Source organism: Pan troglodytes, chromosome 7, assembly GCF_028858775.2.
Source record: "Pan troglodytes isolate AG18354 chromosome 7, NHGRI_mPanTro3-v2.0_pri, whole genome shotgun sequence".
In the NCBI taxonomy this organism is placed as follows: Eukaryota; Metazoa; Chordata; class Mammalia; order Primates; family Hominidae; genus Pan; species Pan troglodytes.
In genome coordinates, this window is record NC_072405.2 from 26,927,862 (window position 1) to 26,948,859 (window position 20,998).

The following is a 20,998-nucleotide window of genomic DNA, read 5'->3' on the forward strand; positions in this document are numbered from 1 at the left end:
TTGCCTGTAACTTTGGTCTCCCAAATATGTATACAGACAGGTTATAACCCAACCACCTTGGGCACATGTTCTCAGGTCATCCTGAGGCTACGTCATGGGCCATGGTCACTTGTATCTGGCTCAGAATAAGCCTCTTCAAATATTTTACAGACTTTGGCTTTTTTTTGTCAACAATATCATTTTAAAAAATGATGGCGAATGATGAAATTCTATTGCTGTATCTATCATATTTTACTTATTAAACATTTTATTGGCCATTAAACTGTTTCTAAAATGATGTTATTTTGTAACTAAAATAACAACTGGATTCCTTCTATGTACCAGGCAGTGTACTACACACCATAACAGGTATTAGCCGTATTTGATTGCTCTCACCTTAAGGTTTTTGTATTTTTTTTTCTAATGGGATATTCTTTTCTTTTCTATTTTTGTAAGACGGAGTGCAGTGGTGTAATCATGGCTCACTGCAGACCTAACCTCCTGGGCTCAAGCAATCCTCCCACCTTAGCCCCCTGAGTAGCTGCGTCTAGGGGCGTATGCTACCATGTTTGGCTAACTTTTTATTCTTTTATTTTGTAGAGATGGGGTCCTACTATGTTGCTCAGGCTGTGGTGGAATATGCTTATCCATGACCTTTGTGTCCAAAGATATCACGGAACTTCCTTTTGTAATTCAGTTCTCAGCCGAGTAACAAGGCATATCCTCTATCTCTACTCCACCTCACCAAGAATATTACTGGCATACTGCTTGAGCTCAAAGTGTTTTTTAAAAAATAAATCAATGATCTATCTTGCTTCAAAGCTCAAATTCTTAAGTCTATCTAGTGTAAACAAACAAAAAATCCTAAGCCCTCCAACCAACTGAATGGACCCCCTCTTGACCAAAAGAAACCTAAAAAACTGAATTCCTGCCACGATGGGATGGAAGTTCAGATGCACCTCCTTATATCCACTTCCTTTTCAAGTTCAGGCCCGACTGACTAGCATTACGGTTAAAATGCAGATCAAAAGACTGATCAAAACAGACTCTGTGTGGCGATAAGATACCAGATTATAAACAAGACCTAAGGCCATCGGGGTATGGTGGCTCATCCCTGTAATCCCAGCATTTTGGGAGGCTGAGGCGAGTGCATCATCTGAGATAAGGAGTTTGAGACCAGCCTGACCAACAAGGTCTGACCCACCTCTACTAAAAATACAAAATTAGCCGGGTGTGGTGGTGCGTGCCTGTAATCCCAGCTACTTGGGAGGCTGAGGCAGGAGAATGGTTTGAAGCCAGGAGGCAGAGGTTGTAGTGAGCTGAGATCACGCCACTGCACTCCAGCCTGGGCAACAAGAGTGAAACCTCATCTCAAAAAAAAAAAGAGACCTAAGGCCATGTGGCCATGTGAGGCAAAGGTGAAGTCACACCCTAACCATAAAATTTCACTAAATGGATTTTTATTAACCTGGTATAATGTGGCTTACTCCCCAACCTGACTCTGGTATAGCATCACATGACAGCAGACCCTGAAAGCAATCACAATATTTTACCCCAAAATAAATTTCTTTGAACTATTTTGAAATGATCCTCCAAAGCCGTCCTTTGTGGGGGAAATTAACATCTTTGGAGAATCGCCATTGATGCAGCCAGGCCTTCCCTTTCTAGGCCTTTCCCAGATGTAGGAGAGATTAGCCAAGAGCCCAACACCTCAAAAGTCTGAAAACAGACATTTATAGTCTGTTTCTCTGAGGGCTGCCACCCATGAGGCTGCTTCTACGTGATAAGGGCCGTGGCTCCCAGAGCCTCCTTAACTCAAGCATTCCTGTCTACTCTTCAAGTCCTCAGACAACAGCTTAACTCTCTCAACCAATAACTCAACCATCCCTAAAACCCACCTATGACTTGTAAGCCCCCATTTCAAGATGCTCACCTTTTGGGGCTGAACCAATGGATACCTTTCATGTACTGATTTATGTCTTTGCCTGTAACTCATCTCCATAAAATGTATAAAACCAAACTGTAACCTGACTGTCTCGGGACTACTTACTGAAGGGTTCTTGGGTTTGTGTTTTTTTTTTCCCCCAGGCTGTGGTCACTCACATTGGCTCAGAATAAACCTCTTTAAGATATTTTATGGAGTTTGGAGGGCCAGGCATGGTGGCTTACACCTGTAATCCCAGCACTTTGGGAGGCCAAGCCTGGTGGATCACTTGAGCCCAGTAGTTTGAGGCCAGCCTGGGCAACATGGTGCAACCCTATCTCTATAAAAAATAAAAAATTAGTGGGGTGTGACAGCACATTCCTGTGGTCCCAGCTACTCAATAGGCTGAGGTGGGGGGGACTGCTTGAGCCTGGGAGGCAGAGGTTGCAGTGAGCCCAGATCACACCACTGCACTATGGCCTGGGTGAGTGAGCAAGGACCTGTCTCAACAAAAGAAAAAAAGAGAAAACATTTTGCAGAGTTTGATATTTCCATTAACATTAGTGATAACATCTTTTGCATATACATTCTTATCCCCATGATTAATTCCTTTAGGAAACTAGTACAGTATTTTTAATTTCAAATTTTCATCAGATTATTGAAGATTTTGACACACTGCATTAAATTACCACAACAGGGATGGAAGAATTATTTTCTTCTCCTAAATGTTAATTAAACCGAAATCGTAAACAGAACGAGTCAGCAGTGAAAATAGAATAACCTCTAAAAATCACATGCACAGTGAAAACTGTACATTCCTCTTTCAGAAAAATACTTCAGAGATTCTGAACACAGATTTTTTGGTGTTCAGATTGGCACCAAAAGATTGGCAGTTTATATTCCATTGTTCCTAGTCAAGAGTATTGCTTCTAGCCAGGCGCAGTGGCTCACGCCTGCAATCCCAGCACTTTGGGAGGCTGAGAAGGGCAGATTACCTGAGGTCAGGAATTTGAGACCAGCCTGGCCAACACAGCAAAACTGCTTCTCTACTAAAAACACAAAAATTAGCCCGGCGTGGTGGCACACACCTGTAGTCCCTGTTACTCAGGAGGCCACAGTAGGAGAATTGCTTGAACCAGGGAGACAGAAGTTGCAGTGAGCTGACATCGTGCCACTGCACTCCAGCCTGGGCAACAGAGTTAGACACCGTCTCAGAAAAAAGAGTATTGCTCCTGATGAGAATAATGGTGGGGGACCCCTTTCAACCAACTTTATTGCCAGAAAGCATGGATTTTAAAGACATGAGCCATCATTACGGAATGTAAAAACCTAGAACTTAATCTTTTAGTCTCAATTTTGAATTGTGAATGGGGTATTTCCTATCTAAAACAGCCAATATTCCATTAAAACTAGAGAGTCACGTGACGAGGTGCTCCTGCGCGTTCACATGGCTGCCCTCACAGTGCTGCTGTTTGGCCTTGTATTAACATCTTAAACTGCTCCGTTACACACCCTGCTGCCAGAGAACAGCCAAGTGCCAAGGGAAGGGAAAACCTTAGCCTAGTTTTAAAATAATTGCTTGGCTTTGCCTGTACTTAAAGAGTCTTTCTCTAACAGGAGGAGACAACTGTCTTTTGGGAAAAAAAATTCCACTTTTATTATCTCTTAATTATAGTGTCGCTGTTCCCAATGTTACACAATAGCAAAGAATTCTGCCTGCATTACCATTATAAACTATTTTCAGTATGGATGACTCAGAATAAATTCTTCTTTCTTAAATTTGACATGTGGGACTAAATTTTCTAAACTTTTGATGACAGGCAGGTGTGTAAATCCCTCTAAAGTGAGTGAACCTCTCCAACCTTGTCAAGGTGCTCCACACCACTCCTTGTATCCACAGTATTTACAACGAGATTGAAAAGATGAACCACACATAGTTCTCACCTCCTTAAAAAGCGATGAATATTTTAATATTTCAAATTCAGAACTAATCTCAGGACTGTACAATGACTAAAGAATCTATAAAAGAATGTGATTAAAATATTTTAAAATTATTAAAGTGATATGTCCACACAATTAGCCTCCTTTGATTCATTTCCTCCCAGCTCCTCTGTTCCCATTTTACAAAAAAACCTTTCGAAACAAATTACTTCTCCCAGTCGTTAAGTGACATTATATCCCTAAACAATGTGCTTCTACCACTGTGTCATAATAGGTTGTAAACACACTCTCAGTTTTGTGCTGTGCTAGATGAGAATTTAACAAACTTAACTATGCCATTCCATCTTCCCAATATACTTACATAGCTTTTATTTGTATCTGTATTGATTACCTCTGTAGTTTTATGGAGCATAATATTATTATTATTTTAGTGAAAAATTTTTTCCCCAGCTTTACTAAGGTGTTATTGACCAACAACAATTGTACATAAGTGTACAATTTGATGTTTTTACATATGAATGGTGAAATAATTACCACAATGAAGCTAACTGACATACTTTTCATCTCACATAGTTGCCACTTTCTTATGTATTAATTTGACAAATAATGACTGACATTATTTCTTCTTTCTCCAGTACAGGCAGCATCTTCTGACTTCCTCTCTGTAAGAGGAGCTTAACGGATCTCTCTCCCTGCTCCCTCTTAGTTCTATGCAGTTTTACCTCCCACCTTCTATCATCTGTACTCTTACAGGTTCAAGTTGCACAATATTTATATTTTAATGTGTACCACAATTAAATATTTCACATATCTAAATGTGAGTAACCAAAATTCTATTACTATGGTAAGATTTTAAATTATTAATTATGCTATAATGATGGCGATCACAAAGTCATTTTTTCTTTTCAATTTTCATTCAAAAAATCTTTTTGTAGAGACGGCTATAACCATATGGTCCAGGCTGGTCTTGAACTCCTAGGTTCAAACGGTCCTCCTGCCTTGGCCTTCCAAAATGCTGGGATTACAGGCGTGAGCCACTGTGTCTGGTCAACGTTTTCTGTCGCTATGGATTTTTGTTTACTGAATTTTCTAATTGTAATTTTTCCTGTGCAGATTTTAAGAAAAACATCCCTATATGTTTCTAAATTTTCCATGCAATCAGATGTTCTATTGAGTTTTAAAAATTTTATTTATAGGCCAGGAGCAGTGGCTTATGCCTGTAATCCCAGCGCTCTGGGAAGCCAAGGCAGGAGGACTGCTTGAGGCCAAGAGTTCAAGACCAGTCTGGGCAATATAGTCAGACCCCGTCTCCACAAAAAAAAAAAAAAAAAAAAAGGAAAAGGAAAAAACATTAGCTGGGCATGGTGGTATATGCCTGTAGTCCCAGCTATTTGGGTGGTTGAGGTGGGAAGACTACCTGAGCCCCGAAGTCTGAGGCTGCAGTGAGCTACAACTGCATGTACCACTGTACTCCAGCCTGGGTTACTGAGCGAGACTCCATCTCAGAAAAAAAAAAAAAAAAATTGTAAAACATATAAGACTTCAAAAGGTTATCAAGAGTAATAAAGTAGGTATACATGTACTACCACCAAATGTAAAAAATATATATTATCAATATAGTGAAACCACTGGGTACTTGTCAGTGACTGCCTGTTATTCTCCTTTACAGAAGTAACAACCATTCTATGTTTAATAATTTCAATATATGAATGTATTCTTACTAAAAATAGTATTGTTTTGCATGCTTTCAAATGTTATCGTACGTGCAGATTCTTCTGCAAACCGCTTTTTTTCATTAAACATTACCACTGGTAAGATTCCTCCATGTTGATACGTGGAACTCTAGTTCCTTCCTTTTCAATTATATGGATATACAAAATCCATTCAATCTCTTATTAATGGATATTTAAGTTTTTAAATTTTTAGCTATTATAATGTTGCTATAAACATGACTTCTGTAACACTAAGAGTTTTTATAGGTGTATACATCCTTATGACTAATTAACTGAGATATAAGAATAAACATTTCCAACTTTATTACTGCCAACTGCTTTCTGAAGTACAAATGATACCACTAATACTTTCGCAGGGGAGAAGAGGGCCCATTGCTCCAAATCCTTACCAACACTTGGTATTCTTTTAATTTTTGTCAAGGTAACACGTGAAATGACACTTCACTATATGTTTAATGAATATCCTTGAATATCAATAAGGTTGAATATGTCTTCATATAAGTATTGATCATCTCGGTTTCATTTTCTGAGCATGGCCTCTTCAAGTTTTTGCCCATTTTTCTACTGAGTTGTATTTTTTCTAAGTAATTTAAAATTTCTCGGGAATTGAACAATGAGAACACATGGACACAGGAAGGGGAACATCACACTCTGGGGACTGTTGTGGGGTGGGGGGAGGGGGGTGGGATAGCATTAGGAGATATACCTAATGCTAAATGACGAGTTAATGGGTGCAGCACACCAGCATGGCACATGTATACATAGGTAACTAACCTGCACATTGTGCACATGTACCCTAAAACTTAAAGTATTAAAAAAAAAAAGAATAAAAGAAAAAATAATGAAAAAAAATTTCTTTATAAATATTACCATGGATCCTAATCCTTTATTGGTAATATGCTACAAGTATCTTAATCTGTGAATTATCTTTCATTTTTAAGTACAATTTTAATATAAAGTCTTTACTTTTAGTGTAATTATACATATCAATTTTTTTTTACTGTTTTTGTAAATATGTATGTATATACGTATGCCTGTTTATATGTAGAGATGATGTCTTGCTATGTTGCCCAGGCTGGTCTTGAATTCCTGGGCTCAAGTGATCCTCCTGTCTTGGATTCCCAAAGTATTGGGATTACAGGTGTGAGCCACTGTACCCAGCTGCTTTTGTAAATCTTAAGAATTCACTTTCTACCCAAAAGTCATGAAGTTATTGTCCCACATGTTCTTCTAAAAATCTTAGAACCTTGTTTCTCAAATTTTTATCTTTAATCTACGTGAAACTGGTTTTTGTGTTAGAACTGAGGTGGGGAATACACATACACACACACACACACACACACACACACACACACTTCTCAACATAAATTATGGAAGCATTTTTGCTTCTAATTATCTGACTTACTTTCTATATCATCCATCAAATTTTTATAAACACTGGAGACTGCTGCTTCTGGGTTCTCTTTTCCAACCCATCATCCTATCTATGTCTTGTTATCTTGGAAAATGTCAACATGGCCCTATTGTACTTCTCCCCCTTAATTAATGTATGAGGAAGTTTGATATAAGGCTACAGGGAGCTGTGAAAACTATGGTCAACCAGAAAATGCCTACATCCAGGCAATTCAGTGTTTAAACAGCACTGTGTTGGCCAAGTAAAAGAAATGTTCAGGCTTCACTGTCCCTAGCTTGAGACCTCCAGTTATCTAAATACATGCTACACAGTGACAGACTGTCCCAAGTACACAAAAAATGCAGAATTTAAACATTTTATAAGCATATTTTCTCATCAGAATTGCTTTTAACAATATGCTGCTATTAGTTTGGTATAATCAGATTTTTGTTCCACCAGATACACTGCTATCCTATACTACATCCTTGGTTAAGATGCTTAAGATCAGTGTCTTCATGTATAAAATGAGGACAATAATAATATCTGCTTTATAGGACCAAGATTAAATGTATTAATGCATGAAACGCTTAGGATAAAGCTCTAATATTTAGCAATCATTTAATTATCACTATTGTTATCGTGTAGATCATTTATATTTTGGGTACGTTGTTTCCAGTTTCTTTCTTGATGTCCACAAGTATGTTACATCATATTGAGAAAACTAAGAGCTTATACTGAATTTTGTTTTTTATTGTATCTGACAAAACCCAGAAGATGCCTTTTGTTTTCCAAATTTGACTTTTCAAAGCTTTCCCTTAATGTCAGATTTAATAGGTCTTGGTAAAAATACATACTTCTAAGACAGGTACAACAATTTGTCTCCTGGAGGCAGAATTTCTGAACTGAGCATAACTTTAAAAGGCAAAAAATGAAGAAAACCTCCGAGATTTAAAAATATGGATGCAGTCTAACAAACTGAATGTTTAAAGTTAATTAAAAAAAAGACACCAAATCTTGAGTGAAATAAATGGTCCATTTGAGACAAGTGTATCAGCATTTAAGAGAAAATAACCTTTCCATGCAGCTTTGATTCAAATCTTCACTTATAAAACACTTTTTGTAATATTTGTCATCAGAGCACCTGGCCATGTTTACATTTACATACAAATGTAATATAGGTCTACCTATAGTGACCATGCTTAATCAAAGTAAGTATTTAGAAAATAAGTATCTACTTTTTGTGTCCAAAAAACAGCATTCAGGATTCTCAGAATTATTTGGAGCTCCTATTCCAGGAAAGCTCCACTGTTGTTTTCATTTTTTTCTATGTAGTGTAAATAAAAAGTGATGTGTTTTATAGCAGGTTGTGTAAGTCCTTACTATAAAACATTTCTCTAATTTGTTTATAGTGACCATCTCTCAAAAGAAGAAGTCAAAAACATTCAGAAGCAATTAAGGCATTCTGGTAGATTTCCAAGAAGGAGCAGCAGCCAAATAGTTAGATAAACCTGTTCAACCAGACATGATTGAAAATCCAACAAATGAGGTTGGTGGGGGAGACAGGATTGGACGGGAAGGAAACGAAAGCTTTTCTACATCTCCAAAGATATAACTAAACTGTTTGCTTTTACTTGAATGCTTAGAATTCCTTATTAATTTCATAGTTCAGTAAATATGAGGTCTTAAAGTGGGAAGCAACTGGAAAGACGTTTCTTAACAAAAGGGATCATAAATCAGCTTAGTTCTGCTTATGCCCAAGAAACAGTAACTGCTATAGAAACTGCCCTACTATAATAACTTAAAAAGTCTATGTATGTATATAAAACAAAACTTTTTAGACATTTCAAAACAGAAAACATTGGATTATAATTCTGAAGAGAAAGAAGCAAATGAGTTAAGACTGGCTTACTGCTTAGAGAAAGAGTCTCGGTTCCAACAGTGGAAGAGGGTACCTAAACAGAGCCTGTGAGTCATGATGAGTTGAGGAGGTAAGAAAGGAGTTTAGTGATGCGGAGATCAGAAAGGAGTTTAGTGATGCTGAGAGGGCTAGAATTTGTAGAGCTGCGTAAAACAGAGGGGAGAGTTACAAAAACAGATGGTTCTGAAGACCTGCAGAGGATACTGTGATCTTGGCTGTAGCATCGATCTTAGCACTAGTGAAAGGAAATAATTCAAGGCATGGGAAAAATAAAGTAGTGGGATGGACAATTTCAAGGGCTCACACAGGGCTAAGAAGAGTTTATGTTTTCATCAGCTAGAGTGGATAGACTGTGTAATACATGCCATATTGGAAAGAGGCTGAAGAAGAACAAGAATGCCTTATTAATGGAAATATTTAAATAAGTCCCAGAATAAAGACTGCTCTGGATCCACCAGAACAAAGGGTAAAGGCAAGCGTCTAAAGAATTCAGTTAATCTGCAAGTTACTTACCCGCACACTAGGAGAAAATTCAGTGTTTTTTTTAGATGAATACAACTAAAAGTAGCACCTGAAAAATGGAAAATTCACAATGTCTGGCACTCAAAAATTACAAGGAATGCAAAGAAAAAGGAAAAAAAAAAAAAACAACTATGACTAAAGCCAGCAGAAAAAAAATAATGCAACAGTTCCAGAAACGACAGAAAGGAAGGGAATCAAAGAGAAGAACCTTAAAAAAGCAATTATAAACAGAATAAATATATTCAAGGACATTAGAAAAACATCAACCTGATAAGGAGAGAAATGGAAGATATAAAATAGACACAAGTTGAACTTCAAAGATAAACATGCTGATTATGAAATGAAAAATGAAGTAAATGAAGAATAAAAACTATCAAATAAAGTACTGAAATAACAAAGAGTTAAAAATATTGGAAAGAGCTTCAGGAAACCCTTGGGATAGCACTGACTATCATATAGCAAACAAGTCCCATAACAGGAGTGGAGGCTTTAAGAAATAATGGCTGAAAAAAACATGAACCTATGAATCCAAGAACCCCAATAAACACCAAATAAGGAAAACATAAAGAAAATCACACTAAGGCATCACATAATAAAATTGATGAAAACCAGAGATAGAAAAATCTTGAAAGCATTCATAGTAGCAGAAAAAGCCATCTTGGGTGCAGAGGAACAAAGATAAGAATGATAGGAGACTTTTTTTGTCTGAAATCCTGCAGGGCAGGGAAAAATGAAACATCATCTTTAAGTATTGAAAGGAAAAACAACTTGCCAAAGGATTCTATACCCAGTGAATAAACATTCCTAAAATTAAGGTGAAAATAAAGATATTTTCACACTGATAAAACATGAGAAAAATTCCTGACAGCAGTTATGTGGGGGTAAAAGTAAAAAAAAGGTTTCTGTTTAAAGCAAAAATATTAACAATGAACTACTTTAAGTTTTAGAACACAGAATTAAAATATAGGACAACATCACAAAGGCTAGGAAGAGATAAGGGGAATTAACTTGCTATAAGGGTCTCAAACCATAAATGAAGCAGTACAATTTGAAGGTGAACTGTGACAAATTAAAGATGTATACTGTAAACCTTGCAGCAAACACTAAAATAATTAAAGAAGTACAGCAAACAGGCCAATAGTGACAAAAAACAGAACCACACACAAAAAGTAATCCTACACAAGAAAGGAAAAGACTAGATGGAATAAATAAGAAACCAACAGTAAGATGGCAGATTTAAAGTCAACTATACTAATAACTACTATAAATGTAAATGGTATAGGCACTCTAATTAAAAGACAGATACTGTGATTTACAATAAAAAGCGAGACCCACCAATATTCCATATAATAGAAAGCAATTTTAAAGACACAATCATAAATTAACAATAAAAAGTTAGAAACAAAATTTGTATAGCATGCAAAAACTATGAAGGAAACTAAAGTGGCTATATTAATATTAGACAAAGTAGACTCCAAAATAAGGAATATAACCAGGGGTGTCGGACGTCATTTCATGACAAAGGGGTCAAATCATCAGGAAGACATAATATATATAGGTATAAGGGATGCAAAATGATATAGAAACTTTAGAAATTTCTTAAAAAGTTAAAGATATATTTAGCATATGGTGAAGCAATCTTACTCGTTTACTCCTAGGTAACTTCTGAAAAGAAATGAAAACATATGTACGTGCAAAAACTTATATGTGAATGTCCATAGGGGCTTTATTTATAACAGTTCAAAACTGGAAACAACCAGAATGCTCAGCTGGTGAATCAATAAACTGTGGGATATCCAAATAATGGAATACTTATTAAGCAATAAGAAGAGAGAAACTATTAATTCACACAACACCTAACAATATACATGAATCTGCAAAGAATAACACTAAGTGAATGAAGCCAAACACAAAGCAGTCCCATGATTCCATTTATTGCAATTTTAGAAAAGGCAAAAGTATAGGGCCCAAAGACAGATAATCATCTGTCATAACCGTCATAGGATGGGAGTAATATGAGAAGCAATTACTGCCAAAAGTACAGTTAAACTTTTTTGGGTAATGGAAATGTTATTTATTTTAATTGTGTTGATGATTATATAACTATACATTTTTCAAAACTCAAACTATATACTCTAAATTGGTGAATTTTAGTTTTTGTAAATTATTAGAAATCATGCACATTCTGGATTGTAAGGCTGAATTATCTGCTAACATTAATGTGATTTGGAAACCTTGGGAAATTGAAATGGGGATATCCAGGAAGAGCCTGAGGAATTAAAGGCAGCTGAAACTTCCACGCTCCTCCTGATAGCCCCATGGAAAAACAGAGGTTAAAAGTCCTCCAGTGATAAAGCAACTGACAGGAAAGAAGCCTGGAGATGGGCACGTCTTAACCCATCCATATATTTTCCCTTTGGTTCTGAGGCAGGAACAGAGATAGAAACAAGCAGAGGCAGGTTCCTTTGGAAAGCAGGATGAACTTCCTAACTTGCTACAAAGACAAAAGCCCCATGACACTTAAAACTGCCTTGACCAATCAGAAATTCTCAAGACAGTTAACTAAGGCTTTAAAGGAGATACATTGGCAGAAAAACTTCTAGCCTGGTACAAGGTGTCTGTGATGTCTCAACTGCTAAGCAGTCCTCAGGTTCTGTATCTATATTCACATGTATTAGGCTGCTGAGGGAGAAGAGCTTCTACCCGGAGAATCCTCCAATAGAGGAGGTTTCCTGGGCCACTGGGTCCAGGAAAACAGTGGACAAGGAAAATTTTATCAGTAGAATCTGGGACTTTGGAATAAACTAACCAATTAAGTCAATCCATTGCTAGGAAATGAATCAATGAAAAGATGCTCACATGGGTTAACTGTGCTATATACCTGTCTAGCAGGAAGTAGTAAATACTCCGAATAAGTGATAGCTGTTATACTTCCCCTTTTTGACTTTTCTTGAATTGAAATTATTCTTTTTTTTTTCTCTAGTACTTTATGTGAGGTATGTCAGATACAGTCAACCCTCCATATCTGTGGGTTCTGCAACTGTGTATTCAACCAACGGTGGATGGAAAATATTCCCTCTAAAATTCCGCCTGCATTGAATATGTACTGACTTTTTTCCTTGTCATTATTCCCCAAAGAATACAACATAACAACTATTTACACCGTATTAGATATTATAAGTAATCCAGAGACAGTTTAAAGTATATGGGAGGATATGCATCAGTTATATGCAGATACTATGCCATTTTATATCAGGGACTTGAGTGTCCTTGGATTTTGGTACCTGTCAGAGGCCCTGGAATCAATCCCCTACAGATATTAAGGGACAACGGTATTTTCGTATTTTTCACTTAGCCTACAGATTTCAGTGCCATCCATACCTGACTGAGGGGAATGAACACTATCAACAAATCTTAGCCTTGGAGACAGAAGCTGCAGTTGGGCAGGCATGTTATAGAGAGATGGTATATTTGTGGTTGTAAAAGGAAAACTGCAATGTTTGGCAAAAGCATTATTCAATGTATGAAGAAGGGTGTGTCTGCACACTGGAAAGAAACAAATGGGTATCTATTGCTTTGTGTGCCAAGAACTCCCATTCTCTGAGACCAGTATCTCATTCTCATTGTCATTGCAAGCAAGTGGGGGCTGTCAGTCATAATATTTCATCCTCTCAGTGATACAAGTCAGAATCCTGTCCTAGAACAGACTAAATTAGAAGTTAGGGAAGAAGAACAATCCTCTTTGGTGTCAAAATTAAACACGTGATCTATAGCACTGCTAATAACCATGTATAAAGGACCTCATTCCAAAGAATAATGCTGACACAACAAATCATGCAGAGATAGAAATGGAGAGTACGTCCTGGTGACAATCCATCTTCAGGTGTGCCCTTTTTCTAAGATGGATTCACTTGCTGTCACAACTATATGAGTTCTGATACAATGTTGTGGGATAAAATTAAGCAGTCTAGTAACCTAGTATGTAAGGTGCACAGAAAATATGGTGGATGTACTCTTAAGGAACTTGGGAACATTAAGAAATTTGTTCAGCATTGCTAAGTCCATGTCAAAGCCACCCCACTGCAATGTTTCTCTCCATGTAAGCTAATAGAATATGCTAACATATTAAGAAAAAGGATCCAGCCACAGATAGAAACAGTGGTACTATCCATCTCTTCACCCCAAAGATAATTCTGAGCAAACATGTCACCTTATCTTACTCTGTTCAACTATATCAAATTGCTATTTCACTCTGCAAAGATTATTCTAACTATATAAGCATGCTCTATTCTTCTCAAACTCCAAACACCATCATGTATCACGATAATCATGCCTCACACTTCACAGAAAAATCAGAAGCCATCCAATTAGGCTCCTTCAATTTCCCAAAACTAATTATACTAAGCTCTCCTACATCTCACCTGTCCACCTTCTCAAAGGCCAGTCATTCCACATATGTACTGGATATGAATTCCCTACCTCCATCCTTTGTCTCTGGGACCTTACACCATTAATTTTTCTATGCGTTGCAAATTCAACCTTTCCCTCGACCACCAGAAATGTAAACTTCATGAAGACAGAAACCTTGTCCCTCCTGCTCAACACTGTATTTCTGGTGCCTGGCACAGCAGGTAGTCAGTATTATTTGTTGAAGCCATGACTAAATAAATGAATGGATAGAGAATGAATAAATGGAAAGGAGTTCTCCCTTTCTAAAGTTCTATAATTCTGCTTAGAGAAGAGCAGGTGCCACATTGGATTTTTAATTTAGGGTTAGAGGCTTTATCCAATTTCAAGAATGTGTCTATAGATAAACATAATTTTTTCATCCTTGACTTTCAGATAAATTCCCTTTAAATTTTGAGCATAAAGGATAAAATAAATGAAATAGAAAATGACAACGCATGATACTTACTCTTCTTTCCATCCATATCTGCATGAATTTTCCGAGCCAAGAATCCACTCTTGTACACAGCAGCATTTGGATCATGAGGAATGTCCAAAAATGGGTTAGTAGTACTTCCAATACGACTGATGGTCTTTGGATGTGTTCCATTAGCTTTCTCCTCAGTACTTTCTGAGGGAGACTTTTTTTTCTCTTCATCATCTCTAAAAGGGAGAAAGCACAAAGACTGAGTCAAGCACCTACCATAATATTCAAAGAAAAAAGTAAGTTACTGTAAAAAACTACGTTGTATTCCAATGGTGTATCACTTTTTATAACCACCACCATGATAATGACAGACACCATTTGTTAAATGTATTCTATGTGCCAGGTATTAACGATCATGGCAATATCTTATAAGACTGATATTAATATCCTCTATTACAGATAAGGAAATAGACTCAGTGAGTTTAAATATACAAGGCCACAGATTTAGTGATGAACAGATAATGAAGATATGATCATAAAATCCCTAAAGTCATTGGTCTTTTCACCCTTTACAATGCTTTCATGTTTGTCTTCTTTCAAACAAGTGGGAGTTTATTGGCAGGAATTATGATTTTGACTTATGTATTTCTACAGGGTCTAGCATAGAACTAGGTGTACAGAAAACAGCAAAAGTGTTAGAGTCAGTCCAATGGACAATAGTAAACAATATCCCCCAAATAACCAGGCTAGTCCCTAATATTAAAACCCCAGGCAAAGCTACTATGGATTAGAATGGGGATGCCAGGCACAGTGCTTTGGCATGTGACAGCTGCTACTTTCTCAACCGCCATAAAAATAGTCCCCAGCATCTATTGTTCCCATCTTTATGTCCATGTGTACCCAATGTTTAGCTTCCACTTTTAAGTGAAAATGTGTAGTATTTGGTTTTCTGTTCCTGTATTAATTCGCTTAGAATAATGGCCTTCAGCTGCATCCATGTTGCTGCAAAGGACATGATTTCAACCTTTTTCTATGGTTGCATAGTATTCCACGGTGTGTATGTACCATATTTTCTCTATCCAGTTCACCACTGAAGGGCATCTAGGTTAATTCCATGATTTTGCTACTGTGAATAGGGCTGCAATAAACCTATGAGTGCATGTGTCTTTTTGGTGGAATGATTTGTTTTCCTTTAGGTATATAACCAGTAACAGGATTGCTGATTTGAATGGTAGTTCTTTTTTATGTACTCTAACAAAGTACTTAAAAACTGCTTTCCACAATAGCTGAACTAATTTACATTCCCACCAATGATGTTTAAGTGTTCCCTTTTCTCTGCAGCCCCACTGGCATCTGTTAATTTTTTTGCCTTTTTAATAACAGCCATTCTGACTGGTGTCAGATGTTATCTCATTGTGGTTTTGATTTTGCATTTCTCTGATGATTAGTGACGCCGAGTATTTTTTCATGTTTGTTGGCCATTTGTATATCTTCTTTTGAGAACAGTCTGCTCATGTCCTTTGCCCACTTTTTTAGTAAGGTTATTTACTTTTTTGCTTGTTGAATTGTTTAGGTTCCTTATAGAAGCTGGATATTAGCCAGATTAACAGTTTGCAAATAACCACAATATATTTTAAATATATCACAAAACCAGAAGTGTTTGATAATGACGGTAATCAGAGAAAAACAGCCTTTTTTTTCTCTTTTGGTATTTTATCAGTAATTGTGAGATAAGTGAAAACAAAACTGGACTCTTAGAAGAAATGGATATTTTACTTTTATTTTGAAAGAATTTTAGATTTGTGAAGGACAGGATTCCCCTATGCCCAGCTTCTCCTAATGTTAACATCTTATATATTAATAACTATCATAAAAAATTAACGTAAGTTTAATACAATGAATTAAACTCGGCTTCATTTGGATTTCACTAGTTTACCATTTTTTTCTATTCTAGGATCCTATCCATGATCCCACAGTGCATTCTGTTGTCATGTCTCTTTAGCATCTTCCAGTCTGTAACAGTTCCTCAGTCTCTCCCTGTCCTTTATGACCTTGACACTTTGAACAGTATTGGTCAGTTATCTTGTAGAATATCCTCAGTTTAGGTTTTTCTGATGTTTTCTCATGACTGGATAGAGGTTATGCATTTTTTTGGGGAAAGATTCCATATAGGTGATGCATCTTTCTCAGTGCTTTAGGTCCAGGGGATACAAGTTTTATTACTGGTTAGAATTAACCATGATCAATTGGTTAAGGTAGTATCCCACAGGTTCCTCTACAGTAAAGTTACTATTTAACTTTGTAAGTGTTTTTGGGGAGATATCTTGTAACTATGCAAATATTGTGATTCTCCTTTACCCACTAACTTTATCTGGTAACAATTATTATTACGGTGTTTTAAAGGTTCCCTCATTTATTCTACATTCATTAATTGAAATTCTTCTGTAAGTATGGACACATGGATATTTGTTTTATTCTTTAGGTTATAATCAAATACTATTGTTATTTAATTTGTTGCTTAAATTTTTGCAGCTTTGGCCATTGGGAGTTATAATAAGGTGTGCTCCTATGTCCTGTGAACATGCCTCATCTTCTAAAGTACTTCTTTACTTTCAGGTACCACAGAACGCCTCCAAGCTCATCTTAAATTTTCCTTGTCCTGGCCCTGAAATCAACCACTTCTCCAAGGAGCCTTGGTTCTTCTTACTGGAGAATAGTATTTAGAAACCAAATCTCGGGGCTAGGTGTGCTCATTGCTTTGGGGTCCTCTCAATAGACAAAGCTAGGGAGATATAGTTATGTATCATATAACAATGTGTGGTCAACGATGGACAGCATACAATATACAACCATGGTCTTGTAAAATTATAATGCAGCCAAAAAAAATCCCATTGTCTAATACTTACCATACTATGCTTTTCAGTGTTAGAGTATCCTACTTCTATTTATTAAAAAAAAAGTTAACTGTAAAACAGCCTCAGGCAGGTCTTTCAGTAGGTGTTCCAAAAGAAGGCTTTGCACTATTTACAACACCAAAGACTTGGAACCAACCCAAATGCCCACCAATGATAGACTGGATAAAGAAAATGTGGCACATATACACTATGGAATACTATGGAGTCATAAAAAAGAATGAATTCATGTCCTTTGCAGGGACATGGATGAAGCTGGAAACCATCATTCTCAGCAAACTGACACACGAATAGAAAACCAAACACCACATGTTCTCACTCATAAGTGAAAGTTGAACAATGAGAACATTTGGACACAGGGAGGGGAACATCATACACTGGGGCCTGTTGGGGGTGGGGTGGAGGGCAAGGGGAGGGAGGAGAGCACTAGGAAAAACACCTAATGCACGTGGGGCTTAAAACCTAGATAATGGTTTGATAGGTGCAGCAAACCACTGTGGCACATGTATACCTATGTAACAAACCTGCAGGTTCTGCACATGTATCCCAGAACTTAAAGTAAAATAAAATAAAAAAGGCTTTGTTATCAAAGGAGATGACAGCTTCATGCACGCCCCTGAAGACCTTCCAGTGGGACAATACATGAGGTGAAAGACAGTGACATTGATGATCCTGACCTTGTGTGGCCCTAAGCCAGCGTGTGTATTTGTGTTCTAATTATTTTTATTATTTAAACTCTTAGCCTATAAAGTCCCATGTGTTCTAATTTTTAACGAAAAAGTTTTTAAAAGTAAAAAGGGCAAAATTTCAAAAATAGGAAAACACTTATAAAATAAGGATATAATGTTTTTATACAGCTGTATAATGTGTTTTAAGCTGTTATTACAAAAAACTTAAAAAGCTAAAATAACGAGTTTATGAAGTAAAAAAGTTACAGTATGCTGAAGTTAATTTATAACTGAAGAAAAGGTTTTTAAAAAGAAATTTCCTGTAGCCTAAGTGTACAGTGTTTAGAAAGTCTACAGTACTGTGTAGTAATGTCGTAGGCTTTCAAATCCATTCAACACTCAGTCACTGACCCACCCAGAGCAACTTCCAGTTCTGCAAACTCCATTCATGGTAAAGTGCCCTAAACAGGAATACCATTTACAAAAAATCTTTAATGCCATATTTGTTACTGTTCATTTTTTGATTACTGTTTGTTTTCTGTTTAGATATACAAATACCATTGTGTTACTACTGCCTATAGTATTTGGCACAGTAACAAGCTATAGAGGATTATAGCCTAGGAGCAATAGGCTATACCATATAGTACACATGATGTTCACACAATGATGAATTCGCCCGATGACACAGTTCTCAGAACATATTACAGTTAGGAAGTGATGTATGACTGTATATATAAGTACACTCACATGTATACACACATCTATATTTGTGTATCCATCCAACCATCCCAATTAATTCATATTAACACCACCAAACCTAAGCCAGCACAAGGTTCATTCCAGCCTTCTCCCACTTGCTTATCTGTACATATTCAATAGTGAGAAAACTGGCTCTCATGATCTGCAATATATTGATTTGTTCAATCTCAGTAAACATATAAAAGAGTTCCAAAATTGCTAGCCTACACCCATGTGAGGAACAAATTTATCTACTAGAGTACAGTGTTTGTGTACACTTCTTTTGTCTTACACTGTTTTCCAAAGTTATGGGTGAGCTCTTTTTTTCTCACTCTCATCACAATGGTTAGGTGAAAAACACATTCCTTCGTTATAGTCTGAATTCTACTTTGTGTTTATCATATCCTGACTGATTTTCTTAAAAAATAAGCATTTTTGAAAATGCATTTCTTGTGATGTTCAGATTTAAGGATTTAGATAATGTATAGAGTCATGTACCCACTACAATGCCAAATGGAACAGTCTTATCACCCCCCAAATTCCCTCACACTGTTATTTGGCCAACTCCTCTCTCCCATCGATTCCTGGCAACTGACTTCCATCCCTATAGTTCTGCCTTTTCCAGAATGGCATATAAAATGGTTTCTTGCATTTGGCAAAATGCATTTAAGATTCATCCATATTGTAATGTGAATCGATCGTTTGTTCCCTACCATTGTAAAGTACCATTTCATTTTATGGTTGTGCCAGTTTGTTTATCTATTCATCTACCGAAAGATACTGAGTTGTTTCTAGGTTCTATATTTTATTTTTACAATGAAAAACTATTTGTACCTACAACCAATACCATAATAAAAATATAAAAATACAGTACTGCCAGTCTCTCATAGATCAGAATCAATCTGGAAGAAAGATTTCTGTCCTTCAAATTGATTATTCTATTATCACCATTAAGATTCAGTACTGGGCGCAGCATGGTGGCTCATGCCTGTAATCCCAGCACATTGGGAGGCCGAGGCAGGTAGATCACAAGGTCAGGAGTTCAAGACCAGTCTGGCCAAAATGGGGGCAAAACCCCATCTCTACTAAAAATACAAATATTAGCCCAGTGCAGTGGCAGGTGCCTGTAATCCCAGCTACTTGGGAGGCTGAAGCAGAGAACTGCTTGAACCTGGCAAGTGGAGGTTGCAGTGAGCTAAGATCACGCCACTGCACTCCAGCCTGGGCGACAGAGCAAGATTCCATCTCAAAAAAAAAAAAAAAAAAAAAGACCATGAACAAGACAAGAATGCCCACTCTCACCACTTTTGTTCAACATAGTTTTGGAAGTTTTAGGCTGAGCAATTAGGCAAGAAAAAAAAAAGGAAGTGAAACTGTCTCTGATGCTGACATAATCTTATATATAGAAAAACCGTAAAAACTACCCCTCCCTGACAACTGTTAGAACTGCTAAAGTCAGTAAAGTTTTAGATTAAAAAATCAACACACAAAAAATGAGTAGCATTTTTGTACACTAACTACTCAAAGAATTAAGAAAACAATCCCACTTCCAAAAGCATTAAAAACAAACAAACAAAAAAACAAGTAGGAATAAATTTAAGCAAGGAGGTGAAGATCTGTGTACTGAAAACCATAAAACATTGAAAAATTCACAAATAAATGGAGAAAAAAATCCCCTGTTAAGGAACTGGAAGAATTAATATTGTTAAAATATACCTAGTAACCAAATTCCAATGTCATTTTTTATAGGGATAGAAAAAATACTAAAATTTGTAGGAAACTAGAAACTACTCCAAACAGCCAAAGCAATCTTCAGCAAAAAATCAAAGCTGGAGGCATAGTTTTTTGACTGTAAAATATAAAGTTACTGTAATCAAAACAGCATGATACTGGTATAAAAACAGAAAGCCCAGAAAAAAATCCCAAGTAGCTAAGGTCAACTGGATTTCTGGAAAAGGTTTCAAGAATGTATAATGGGGGAAACTACAGAATCAGGTGCCATGGCATTGACCACTGCCCTTCCGTGGCTTGTGCCAGTCTGAAATCCAAACTATGACACCATCCCCTCTTCGATCGCTACTTTAGGCAAAATAGAAACCAGTCACATGGGCAGCCTACAGACAGGCCAGAATATTGTTATCAAGTCTCACTCTCTTCCTTGCATACCAAGAGAGGGAGTAAGTAATCGGGCTGCTTCCTAACGACTATGCTATACCATGCTGTGGAGGGAGTCGGGTAAGGGCAAATAACATTGCTTTGAAGTTTTCTACTATTTTAAATGTGGCTTTTTTTTTTTTAATTGAGAGTTTGCCTGGTTGCTGTACATCTTTGGTTTTCAGAGCACATGTGAAGTTCTTTCAGATGGTCTTACTTGCTTATGGAATGTTTCCCTAAGAA

The 20,998-nt window shown here is 36.8% G+C and overlaps 1 protein-coding gene across 23 annotated transcripts in view; it reads right to left on the reverse strand.

Moving 5' to 3' along the window:
• PSD3 (pleckstrin and Sec7 domain containing 3) overlaps nucleotides 1–20,998 on the reverse strand; it is a 728,752-nt gene that overhangs the window by 89,572 nt on the left and 618,182 nt on the right. For all 23 annotated transcript variants that reach the window (XM_063816241.1, XM_024345060.3, XM_024345058.3 and 20 more), the window contains one exon: nucleotides 14,326–14,519. In XM_063816241.1, the coding sequence (XP_063672311.1) occupies nucleotides 14,326–14,519 (194 nt within the window). The remainder of the gene's footprint in view (nucleotides 1–14,325; nucleotides 14,520–20,998) is intronic.